The sequence below is a fragment of the Anopheles merus genome, chromosome 3R, assembly GCF_017562075.2.
Source record: "Anopheles merus strain MAF chromosome 3R, AmerM5.1, whole genome shotgun sequence".
Lineage (NCBI taxonomy): Eukaryota > Metazoa > Arthropoda > Insecta > Diptera > Culicidae > Anopheles > Anopheles merus.
In genome coordinates this window covers 26,797,081-26,809,841 of record NC_054084.1, presented here as the reverse complement: position 1 = coordinate 26,809,841, position 12,761 = coordinate 26,797,081, and the positions used below count along the sequence as shown (strand labels likewise).

The window sequence follows — 12,761 nt, the reverse complement described above, 5'->3', positions numbered from 1 at the left end:
TGTTTCAAAAAAGTTGAATCCTTTGAAGAAAGAGTCAATATCACATGAATAAGTGTTTTTTTTTTATGTATGTACAAGACAAAGTCAATGCATTCCTAGTATTAGGATATATTCCTAAGAGGATTGATAAGATGTTATTTAAAACAGATTTAGTTAATTCTTTTTATCTCCATTTACATCAAATGAAAGCTTTTATTGTTTGGTTTTTTTCAAACCTTTCAAGAAAAATTACATAGAATTGAAAACACTCAACTAAGTTGAAAGTAAAAAGGAGAAAAACGGTTACTTTGCTGTTCTATTCGAATAGAAATAAAATTGAAGCCCAGCTTTCCAATATTTAAAATATTGTGTAAATATTGACATCTTTAAGTAATTTATTGGTAATAAATTACAATATATTCAGTTAAAAAAAAGCTACTGTTTGATTCCCTTTTACATCAATAAATTCTACTCACCATATAAGATTTAGGTTGTATTCCCGCAAAGATTTCAAAGAAAACTTTTTCATGACTTTTATTTTGTCTCCCACTCCCTTACCATTAGTGCTCGCGGAAAACCAGTATGATAGCACGGCCTTTCTTGAACAACGTTTTATTGTGATTCTTCAATAAAATAATCAGAAACAAAAGCTTTCTCGTGGAACCCCACCATCTTCACCATCCCTTCCTAGCACTATCTTACCTTTCCTATGGTCTTTTCCTGTTGCATCGTACTCATGCCACCGGTGTGCTGGAAAATATTTCACTCCGTGATTGCATACAAAGTGCATTTGCATTAGTCCTTTAGCTCCAAGCCAACCCGCTCGGAAACTTGATTAGCTTGATGTGCACATTATTCGAAGTGCTATCCATTATGCGCTTTTCTTTCCTGCTTGCGATAAGAATTCCGGTGCCTACAGATGAATAAATACGCTCCGATAGGCTGATGAACACAGCCGGCACAGCAAATTGTTAATTGATGCAAACGCAACCTTCCCATCGGACCCTTTATGCCGTTTCTCGCACAGGCAATCAATTCCGACAGCCGACCTACATCGTTTCGCAACGTCTCGTATTTCATCGGATTGTAATTTCTAGTTTGTTCTCTTGAATTGGAAAAACAGGAAGACTTACTCTCTCCCAGTGCTTACCAGATGATAATTCAGTTAAAATATTAGCTACAACCAGTGTGTCACACTGCTGGGTGGAAAAGGGTGGAAGGAAGATCCATTGGGGAACAGTTGGGCAGAACGGAAAACCTTCTGCCACAAACGCCAGCCCACCGTGGAGAACAACATGGGCGGAAGATAACAACATGTAAACATAATCATTTGCATGTCATGGATCAAAACCCTTCGGTGGTTCCGTGGGAGGCAGGAACGGTTTCTGTTTAGGAAAGCTACATAATGTCTCGTACATTTCATTTGTGATTGTGTATCTTCCTGTGCAAGTCTGTGTGTGTGTGCTTCTTCAGAGTTGTATGCAGCCAATCGACGGATGCAGTGCAGGTCATACTTCACACTATCCGTGTACAATATGTGATTAGAGTTTGGGGTGAATCGTAGCCCCTGCATAGTACAAACGACGGTCTATGCATGAGCTTCTGTGTAATGGTGTCTGACCTGCAGTATAAAGGTCAAAGTAGGTCGATTTACAAGGTACTGTCAAGAGTGAAACTGAGAAGAGATGACCAGGTCAAAGGCAGAGCGGTAATTTTCTCACCTTAATTTCATTTACCCAAACGCATCAAAGGACAGCCTACTCACCGGTTGATTAAATGTTTGACATTACGATTCTTTATTTCGACTTAAAACACTAGTGTGAAAACATTCGTTTAAGGAGCCCGATGTGATGCGCGGACGTACATCATTCGATCGGAGAGTGGGAGTGTGAGGGTCTGCTTGCTTTGACTGGAGAGCCCTTCCTACCGTGACGACCTGTGACTCGGTGCATAACGAAAGCAGTTCATTTCTATGTCCATAGCAACCCTGAACAACCAGACACGTGGGTTGCTCACGGGGTTGGCGGTTAGTTCGGAATGATTTACGTGGTGCAATTTCCACAACCTTCGTGCTACACAAGGTACAGCTGGCTTTTAAACTACCTTTGAATTTATTGAATGTGATCATCGGTTGAGGAAAGCACAGCAAGTGTAAAAAAAAGAAGTGTTTGTTTATGTTATGACGTTGAGGTCGAGATAACATCAACAAATAATTTAAACCCTATAATTAAGTGTGAACAGGGCAGTAGGACCACATGATGTAGGTGAAATCGCTCCGACTAATATATCATATTTTGAAGCCTATTGCTCACTTACTAACTTATTAGGCGCCATAGCCGCCTTCAGGTCTTGATCTCCTAAAATCGCTGTCTAAAATCGCTCTCACGATCTCGGGTCTTCGTCTACCAAAACATGTGACTGCATATTACAGTATAGTTGAAAATTGACTTTAGAATGACCTTTGCTTGAGGAACTTTTAATAACAATTTATCGACAGGCTTATTTTTTTAACAAGCATTATAAACTGATGTTTTATGACATGGTACTGTGGCCTTAAATAAAAAAAGGTTTTAGGACAGAAAAGAAACTTTTATGGTCAAATATGTTTTAAAAGAAAATTCTAAATGAGGTTAAGCTACAGTCAAAATCGAATTTAATAGAAAAACATTTTTCAAGGCTTTGAACAAAACTGGAAAGGAAAAATCATTTTCCCTATCACACTACCTTCAATAACTGCTCTAAGCCAATTTCAAGATATCAAACAAGTTCAGCGGGAAAAAACATAGAATTGTAGGTAGTTTAAAGCAAACTAGACCGAGTGTAAATCTTCTTTCGTTCAGAATTCAGAGTTCCCTTGTTTAGAGTCAACAACTGTCTATTTCCAACATTAAAATGCTCTCCAATCACAGCGTCTATCCCTATCTATTTCTAACCGTGTCCACAACATACCTTAACACTATCGTGACTTAATCTAGAGATGCCTAACGGTTCCCTCGCCGAAAACATAGCAGAGATACAATAGAGAGACAGTGAACTCCTTCCCTACCAGCTGCCCTCGCTCGTTTTCCTCGCTCTAAAACCGTTGTGCGTGCTGCGATAAAAATGCAGCGAAATAGTACGATCGATCCCATCGACTCCATCGGCGCAGGAAGTTTACCCGATCGGTACAAACCATTAAAGCTAGTGTGGCAGTAAGTTGTCACCATGCGACGTCCACCTGTCGTCAACCTGTGCTAATTGGGCACGCGGGCTTGCTGCGAAATCGTCTCGATCGTGCCTAAAATGCCAATCGCCCTAAAATGCCGTTGCGTCACGGTTTTCATGTGCCCGTACACTGTACGACTCACAGTGCCTTTTCTTTCAGCATCTTACCGACCGCGTGCGGCCGATCGAACGATGACACGATCGCGCCAACGAACCACCGGAACAGCCGCCCGGCCAGATAGTGCAGTGCGGCCAGGAGTGCGATGGCCAGCAGCACCGCCGCCCCGACCACGTCGTAGTAGTGGTACACCAGGAAGGACATGTGAGCGGCAGGATAGCGATAGTGATCGGCACCGCCGTGCCGGATGACGTACTCCGTCCACCAGACCGCTTTCTCGACCGGGCGCATCGGTTGATCGCGCACCAAGCGTCCCAGCCGGGCCACGTTGCGCTTATACCTGTGCGAGTTCGGTGTGTGAAAGATTCGTTTCGATCGGATTGAATCAGAGCTGAAGGGAGGTTTCGAACTATGGTACACTTACCGCTTGTTGCTGGCCACGTCGAGAATGCACTCACGGAGCGATTCCACCGTGAGCCGCTCCATCCACACCGAGCGGCCGATGCCCCGCTCGGTCACCTTGTCCGCGTTGCCAAACTGATCAAAGTTGAACGGTATCACGACCAGCGGAACATGTCGGTCGATCGCTTCCTCCATCGATTGCTGGCCGCCCTGCATCACAAACACGCGCACCTTCGGATGGGCTGCATAGGGAGGTTGAAAGACGAAGATGAAGAAGAGCAAAGATTGTGTGAGACCATGGTTGAACGAAAACCGAGAATCTAATACACCACTTATCGCTCGACAGCACGCCATTGACAGTGACGAAGTTATTTAATGTTTGCTGTTGGTATGTTTCCCCTTCTTTTTTTTGTACTGTGGCTCTGTGCTTAGTTTTTTTTTATCCGAAATATGTTGTGCCTCCTTCCAACCGTGCAGCGTTTGCTTTGGGCTGCCGTTTTTAAGGCACCACTCACATAACACACCCTTCGCCCGTGAACGGGAGATAAGCGACATTGCATGACACCGTTCGTTTTGCCGCAAAAGATGCACCTTTTATCTAACCGCGTCTAGCCCGGTATCTAACCTTTCTCACCGTGTTACAGATTTTACGCTTGCGCCAAATGGACAGACGCAAAAAAAAATGAGTTCAAAAATTCACAACAATCAAAAGTATCTAATTTTATGATTGTCTAACAGCTGGAAAAAATAAACATTAATACTGCACGGAGCACGGAAAGTTTTCACTTTTGGCAAAAGAGCGTTTTGGCGAATTTCGAACATATGTCAGATAATGCCGTATACATTAGCGGGCTCGTTATGAAAGCATAGCGTCTACATCACACGCCTATTGCTACGCCCGCATTACAAAGTCGGTGTATGGGCACGGTCGTTGTGTCGTTTTCATTTCCGAAGCATTCATTATTCATCGCTAGCGTTAGCAAAAACCAAACCAAACAACTGTATCATCTTCTCACAGCATCATCTGCACATGCGGCATTGAAAACGCTCGCCCCAAAGTTACCACAAACGGCTAGCTTTAGCAGAGCGTCGAGGGCAAACAATACTTTACATAATTAATTTCTTCTTTCTCGTGACGTGCGCTTTTAGAGCAGCCGCGCAGATGAGTCGCTGCCAGGGGAACCTGTTTTGCCACCGGGACACCTTGGGATATATGTGTCGAATAATATAGCACGTCCAAGAAGGTCGTTTCCTCACGGTGAACTTGACATCTTCGGTTCGCCCAATTTTGCATCCGAATTTCGGAACCTAGGCTTAGACGGTTATTATGCAATCGAGGAGGAGGAGGCGAATTTATAGACCAATCGAACGATTGTTTTGGCGGAGAAGTTGTGTAGGTTATCTTCGGCCCCTCCGCCCCGGTGAAAGAACCAACAAAGCTAGCAACCAAAAAACCTGTTTTGTGTAGGCAAATTGACTGCAGCGCTTGCCAACTGGGAGAGTCTATCGGATTATCATATCGGCCGTCTTTGCACATTCAATGTCATGAGTCAGCAGCACGACAACGGCGCCTGAAGGTTAATCTAATGCCAAATGTCTGATGATCAATAGCACTTCCACCAATATGGAAATGTCGATACGAGCAAGTGAAAGCAGAAAGTTCCAAACTCCAGATCCAGTGAAGTCGTAGCTGCTATCAAGACATCGCCTACGAACGGGAGACGGTTCCCCTATATCACCCTGACCTGCACAACAATGAGTGTTTTTGGAGTTAGTTGGCTAGCTGAAGGTGTACGTACGCTAGCTGAAGGTGTACGTCCCAGAAAGTGAAATCAATGATGAAGGCCTCGGCTTTTTATTACTCCTCCATTTGAAGTTTGGGTTTATAGGTGATTTACTATGGCAAACAACAGTGCCAACTGTGCCGAACGTAACGGTCGATAGGATTAAAAGGCTTTTAAAGACGTTACTCGGTTGCGTAGTTCAACAATTATTGTCTAGTATATAACCGGCGCGACCGTGAGTAGGTCATTACGCCAAGACGAAACGCAATAATCAGGTTAGTTACTGATTTCCGATTAACTAGTGTCATTTCAGCAATCCAGATATGACTCGCGAAAGCTCTCGGATAGTAAATGCAGGTGTCAGTACATCAACATTGACTGCGACGTTGTGTTGATTAGCACTAAGCGTGCGAATTGAATCTGGAACATCACTTTCTTTCCAAGAAGTACACGGTTTTACCCGACTTCAACAAATTCGCTCTAGATGATTATTGACCCCGATCTTGAGCACGTGTGTAAAGATGGACCACTTTAACCGCGCCAAATAGCTGTTGGAAGATCATGCAAATTTTCGATTCTGTTCCGGAAATCCCATTTCCACCCTCGTGTTTGGCGTTGGAATCAGCAAACGCTCTCTGTACCATGTGCGAATTGGCAACTTCAACAACGCTCGCGTCCCACTATCGTTAAACAAATGTCAACACACTGCCAACGAGGTGTCTCCATTGAGAACGATGCCAAGTTAGGAGAAGGCAGTGTGGTTTGAAAAAATAAGCAACGGAGGCATATTCCAGTTAAGATAACCCATTTGTGTGCCAAAAACTAAAACCGCAAGTAAACCAAATGACGAGAAGCGACCTTGAGGAATACTCACAAAAAACCAAACACCTGACCAGGTGCACGCGTGCGGCTCGTAAAACGAGTCAGTTGCCATGTTTTAATGTTAATCCAGTAATGAGCATTGCTTTTAAGCGTCAATTAAGAGCTGGACGACATCTCAGCCGGCTTGTGCGTACACATGAGGCAGTTATGCTAAGCCCGCGCTACATCGTCGTTTGATTAGTTAATAGTGAGCTCTTGACAGTAACATCTATCCATTAAAATATTAGCATTTTTTTTGTTTTTTGGAATGTCTACCAGCTCCTCAAATTGTTCCCCCTACCACTCTATTTTTAAATCACACCCAGACATTAAGATGCTCCTCTAGGCAACCTCCGAAAAGAGAGTACTCAGTTTACACAACACCCTCGGCCAAAGATTGTTGTCGTCAACCCGGCCCCACGGGAATGACGTGAGTTTGGTCCCTTTTCTGTATTCCCTTTTTTTTTTTTGCGCTGTGCTACAAATATTGTCCCTCCACATTACCTCACCGGAGCAGCGGTTCGGAGCGTTCATGGAGCCGAAGTGTGAAAAGTTGATTCAATACAAACAACACATTTTACACTGTTTCCATTACCCTCCTACTTGTCGCTGCTTGGAGATCATTTCTAGAGTTCGTTAGATATTCTGGAAGCTTTACCACGCACTCACACACACACGCCTCCCTTTTTCTGCTGCCATCTCCACTTACCTAAAAGATCCTGCTGCGGTAACCAACGCTCCATCCGAATGTTGGTCGTGCCGTTCAGGTCTAGGTCTCCATCATGCTTCCACAGCACATCGTACTTGAGCGATTTAAACACCTCCAGGAACAGGTTGAGATTGTGCTGATTGAGCGAATCGCTTCTAATGAGCGTCCCCAGGCTGAAGTACACCACCCCATGCACCGACCGGTCCAGATAGGTCTGCAGATCCGCCGGCAGCGCCTTCGGGGGCTGTATGTGCATGAAGCCGAGCTGGATCGCGTTCGGCACCACTGGTCGCACGTACCCGAGCGTTGGTTCCGCGTTCACCATCAAGAAATCGATCCGGCGCATCAGCTCCCACGAGCGCGTCATGTTGCTGCCAAAGTTCTGCTCGATCATCCGATCGAACACGGCAAAGTCGGTCGGCAGGATGTGGTATTGGATCACCAGGTTCGAGATGACGGCTTCGACGCGCTGCAGGAACGTCAGGTCGCGCGTAAACTTGTGGTTCATCTCCGGATGGGCGACCACGTTCATCACGTTGCCGATCGCTTCGTGGCACATGCCCATCGAATCGATCGAGCTGATGCCGATCATCGGCGCCTGGAACAGCTCGGCGAACGCGTACATCGGCGTGAACTGGTAGTACTCCACGATCACCACGTCAAAGTGTGCGTCCCGGCTGTGAATGAGCGCCTGCACGTCCGGATGGGCGAGCTGCGCCTCCAGGAAGAGTCGCGTCGTACGCCGCAGCTCCACCGCAATCTGGTAAAAGTTCATATTGCGCTGCTTCATATCGACCACGTCCAGGTTTTCCTCCACAATCCTGTACGCATAGCTCCAATCGATCACGGTCACGTTCGGATGATCCACCGCAAACGGATCCGTCGTCATGATCGTGAGCTCGTGGCCCCGCTCGATCAGTCCCTTCATGAACGCACGGTACACTATCTGGTGGCTGCGGGCTGGCGACGGAAAGATGGCCAACACCCTAGCACCGCAGGCTGGGGCGGGCATCCTTATAGCGGCCAGCACGAGCAGCATCACCGACACCGGCACAGTTCCCTTGTATCCCCACATGGTTCACGTCTTTAGCACAGAGAAACTTTCGGTGCACCCGTTTTTTGTTTTCTTCGGCAAAGAACTCACTCTCGGTGGACACACACACAATTTTTCTTTTAGAATTTTAGGCACACGACATCGAACTTCACCATCAAACACTTTACACCCGGCCAGGCTTACCGATGAGGTTTTCCCAGCAGCCCCCAAAACAGTCCCTTTATCTCGCCTAAGCGCACCGTGCCGTACGACCGTCGTTCAACTAAAAGAGCCATCTAGCGATCGTGTCGATTTTATACGACTGGCCCGGCCGCCCCACACATGTTCACACGTTCGTGCGCTCGTGAGCCACACAGGCTGACCACACGGATCGGTGTGATGTTGCACGGAGTGGATGGAGAGCTCCCAAAAAAAAAAATAGAGTGTTAGAGAAGCAAAAAAAAAAAAACACAACCTAACACACACCCGTCAACCATCTGTGAGCTGCTGTCGCACGACTCGCGCAACGGATTTCTTATGCATCGCTGCACGGGGAGGGCGATGCCAACATAGGTGATCGCTATCATGGAACGAATGGTGGTGTGATATGGTCAATATGATTGCCCGAATCATAGAGAGATAGAGAGGGAGAGCGAAAGTAAAGGTGATGCAAGTAAAAGGTAAAGAACTGATTTGCAATTTCGGAACAGGTGCGTGTGTCGGAGGAGATGTTTTCTTCTGTTTACCAACAGTTTTTGAGTAGGGCACCAAATAAACGAAACTACCCAGTTATGTCATCTTCGCCGTACCCGACATTGAAGGTCAATGCTAGATGCATCCCACATGGTTGCGTTTTATGAATGATAAAACACACACCAACCGCTCCCTCGCACTGGTGAAAGAAAATAATGCTTGGGCCATAAAATTTAAGCGCTTTGTTGTGGTCTGGTCTGTCTTAACCTCGGGATGAAAAATTGCCAGTGGCTATTTTGTTTGCTTGTGTGGAAGTTGCGAGCTATGAGGCTTAACATCATTAACTCCGGGGACATCTCAATCGTTAGAGAAATGATTGACGATATTTATTTTTAATCTTCAATATATTTCTAACGGAGTTCAAGGGGTATGAAACACATTGCGGAGTGATTTTTTTTGTAAGCGACGAACCTTTGTTTTTTTTTAACGAAACATTTGTTTAACGTTTCCAATAAGCTCAGTATCAAAATATAACGTCGGAATTTCAAGTCTAGTACGAAACAAAACAATTCTGCTTTATAGTCCTTCAAAGAGACTGAATTGTGCGCTATTTCAGGCTCTATTGAAGAATCAGGACAAACTCATATTATGGTAATTAAATTTTGCTTTTTCAGGGAATAATGCGTAAGTAGATTGTGTTAGGAATCAAATAACTTTAATTTACTAAATAATACAGCTAAACAAACATATATATAATATAATAGTTCACAGGTACATGTATTGGTTTGATATATGACTTCATATTTAAACTTAAATGCTCCAAAAACCTAGATGATATAGATGAAATATAGCGAATGATCAATGAGTAGTAAATAGCGAAGAGCTCTTCAAATATAAAAGAAGAGTAATTATTTCATAACTTGCATTATTTAAAAAAAAATACAACAAATCATTTTTGATAGATAACCAAGAAAACGTTGCTAGAAATAAATTAAGAAAAACATGTTTCACAATGTTTGTTTTGAACCAAGCCAAAATACAATTTAAAACCATTCAAAGTTTATGCATTTATATTTTTAATATTACCGTAATAAATAATGTTTTTATCCTTATCCGAGCTTTTACATACTGCAAAGATATAAAATTATTAGGAAGTCAAACAATAAACTTTTGGTTTCTCACACACTCCCAAATCAAACGATGTCCAAAGCCTGAGCAAAAATACACAAATTCTCACATTTGTCTTATTTCACACACAGCCCAGACAGACCAGACGAGACTGGTCCATGGCCTTAATTTCCCAACAAACATCAGATGAAAATCCAAACAAACATCATCGACACCCTCACCTAAAACACTGATGCGCGCGATAAAGGGCGCCACAATCGATAATTGAATAAAGGTCCGGCTGGAAATAGCTTTCCCTTGCCCGGCTCGCGCCAGCGGCCCCGCCCCCAGCTCTTTAAAGTCATCGCTGTGAAGGTTAGTGTTCAACTGATTAAGCACGAAATATTAGCTTTAATTTGAAGGCTCAGCGCGCATCGCGAAGGAATCGCTTGCAACCGGCAAAGCGAGTGTCTGCAGTACAACCGAGCGGGGCAAGGGAAATAAGCAAAAGGGTTGCAAAAGTATCACAGCTTTACGCGCGTCGAATCGCGATTCACGACGCCGTTGGCAAAGAAGCTGGCACTCGGTGGTAGCTCGGCCCATGAGAGCGGCCGAGCTGCTTTCCCACCCCGGGCTTGAGCAACGCAACGTGTAGCGTTAAGCAGTTAGCAGCTGTTATCGAATCATTTCACCGGCCACCGGTCGGCGCAACTGTGCGGAAACGTCTTTCCTATCGGTTGGACATCGGTTTTAGGCCTTCCTACGATGGAACAGATTCATCGATGTTTGAAGATCGTTGGTTGGGTTTAAAGTTTATGGCATTAGAATCGTTGCGTTACGAATGCCGTAATGAGCTCATCGTCTCTTTATGTCAAGTACCCGTTCCCCCCAAACAAATCCCTAGAGAAAGAAAAGAGCGCTGCTAAACCAAGCTCTTTAAACATCGTTTGACCTCTTTTCATTCCCCAAAAAGCTCCCTCCCGCAGTGCTGCACACAAAAGGATGGACGAGCCCGGTGGGTTGCATTTGTCAACTGAAGTGGCTGCACGGTACGCACTGAGCAAGGTCAGCTGGCAACGATATTGGCTGCACAGGCCTCTCACGGGCAGCATCATTTTATGAATGGGGGGTACGGTGCGGCATAAGTGCTCGGTCGCGGATCGGTCGCGCGCACCTTATGCTATGGATCACCGAATTTGACAATGAGTATCGGCGTGGTTGCGGTTTACATTTCAACGTGAACGTGAAAAGGCACACACCCTTCCCGCACTCCTTGTCCCGCCCTGTGCCTCATCGAAAAAACGAACGCCGTTTGTTTGCCTACACGCCGAACAGGCCCCGCAAGCAAATGGGTGTTCAATTGTGATGCGAGATCGAGGCACGAGGGCAGTCAAGAAGGGCTCCAACGACCCGGGAGTGTGACCCGGGAGGGCGGGGTTTTCGGTCGGGTTTGGGATGCTGTAGCTTTAAAGTGTTAATGTAAGCCTTTTGCAAAGACCCCGGGAGTCTTGTAGTTTGCTTCATTCGTGCTTTTTTTCTTTCTTTTGGTTCGCCTGGTTTTTTTTTTCGGGGAGAAGATAACATGTACAGTTTGTTTACCTAAGCGAAGCATCGAGCACGGGCGAGTGACACAAAATCGAAGACCGAAATGCCACTTAAAACTGAAGGAAAGTATTTGGCAATATGTGACTGTCTTTGTGCGCGAGGATGCGAGGTTTAAAATAGATGCAAACTTGGGAGGAAGGGAGGCTGTGTGTTCGAGGGAGTAGGATAGTATCATTTTTACTACAACTCCCTTCCCCAACCCGAGCGGGCAAATATTTTACGAAACTATTCACATCTTTCACGACCAGCTTTGTAGGTTTTTTTTTTTTTGGTGTTGTTCGAAAAGTAAACATATGGCCACAATGCACAGAAGAGAGCAAAAAATCATTCAATTCAAAGGATCGATACAGCTGGTTCATCCCTTGTCATTGCTCCGTTCGTCGGCATTCCCCGCAATGCACAGTGCTTAGGTAATTAGTGAAATGGTGTTTCACCTTCAACGTTTGATTTGTAGCACAAACATCTAGCTCCGCTTTAAAGTTGAGCATAGGAGTTTTTGGTGTCATACATGTGTGCCGCCCCTCTTGTTTTTTTTTGTGTTGTTTTGCTTTTGTGTGTGCCGTGATGCATTTTATCACCCTAAAGCGGGTCCGCTCATTTGAGTGTCAAATTCGTTCACACCCGGCTGGAAGCTGTGAGCGCCTAGCGTTTGCGGCTTCTATTATTAGCATCTAATAGGCATATCAAGCTAAAAGCGTCATTATTAAAACGGTGGCGTGCTCAATTTGTTTGGAGAATGTACACCACTGCACGTACGAATGGGAATAGATCGATCGAACCAATTCAAACGTGTTTGCCATGTAAAGCGTTGTCAGGTTCTGTTTTTTTTGCGCGTGTGCTCCAGTTTTACCCTATCAATCAGAAGTGATTGGAAACGAGCTATGGGTGAATGTACTTCGATTGTGATGACAGCTCTGGGAGCATTTTTCTGCCCTTTGTTCTGCTGCGGCAACCACTTACGTCGAGTTAAAGAGCCGAACGTATTTAAAGGTTACTTCTTGCTGTTTTTACTATTTCATTTCGAATCCGTTTACAGCTTTCCCATTCGCACAACGCAACAGCTATTCAGCGGTGGTGCTGTCTTGCTCATTAATTGATGCATAGGCTGGCTGGGCGAGAACCCGGATTGTTTGCTGTTGTCTTTAACACACCAGCACTCCAGCCTAGCTGGGTCCCATCCGTCGTGTCGCCTTGGGTGCAGATCCCGACCACGGGCAACAACATCCCGCCGGGTACGACATTTACTAGCTGTCCTATGACACTTTA

At 45.1% G+C, this 12,761-nt stretch overlaps 1 protein-coding gene across 1 annotated transcript; it reads right to left on the bottom strand.

Annotated features, from left to right (window-relative positions):
• Positions 1-1,763: 1,763 nt before the first annotated feature.
• Positions 1,764-8,411, bottom strand: LOC121597371 (UDP-glucosyltransferase 2-like). The gene is made up of 3 exons (XM_041923089.1): positions 7,058-8,411; positions 3,726-3,945; positions 1,764-3,641 (listed from the first exon to the last, which is right to left on the bottom strand). The coding sequence occupies exons 1-3, from the start codon at positions 8,130-8,132 to the stop codon at positions 3,323-3,325; spliced, it is 1,614 nt and encodes a 537-aa protein (XP_041779023.1). The 5' UTR covers positions 8,133-8,411; the 3' UTR covers positions 1,764-3,322.
• Between the last annotated feature and the right edge of the window lie 4,350 nt (positions 8,412-12,761).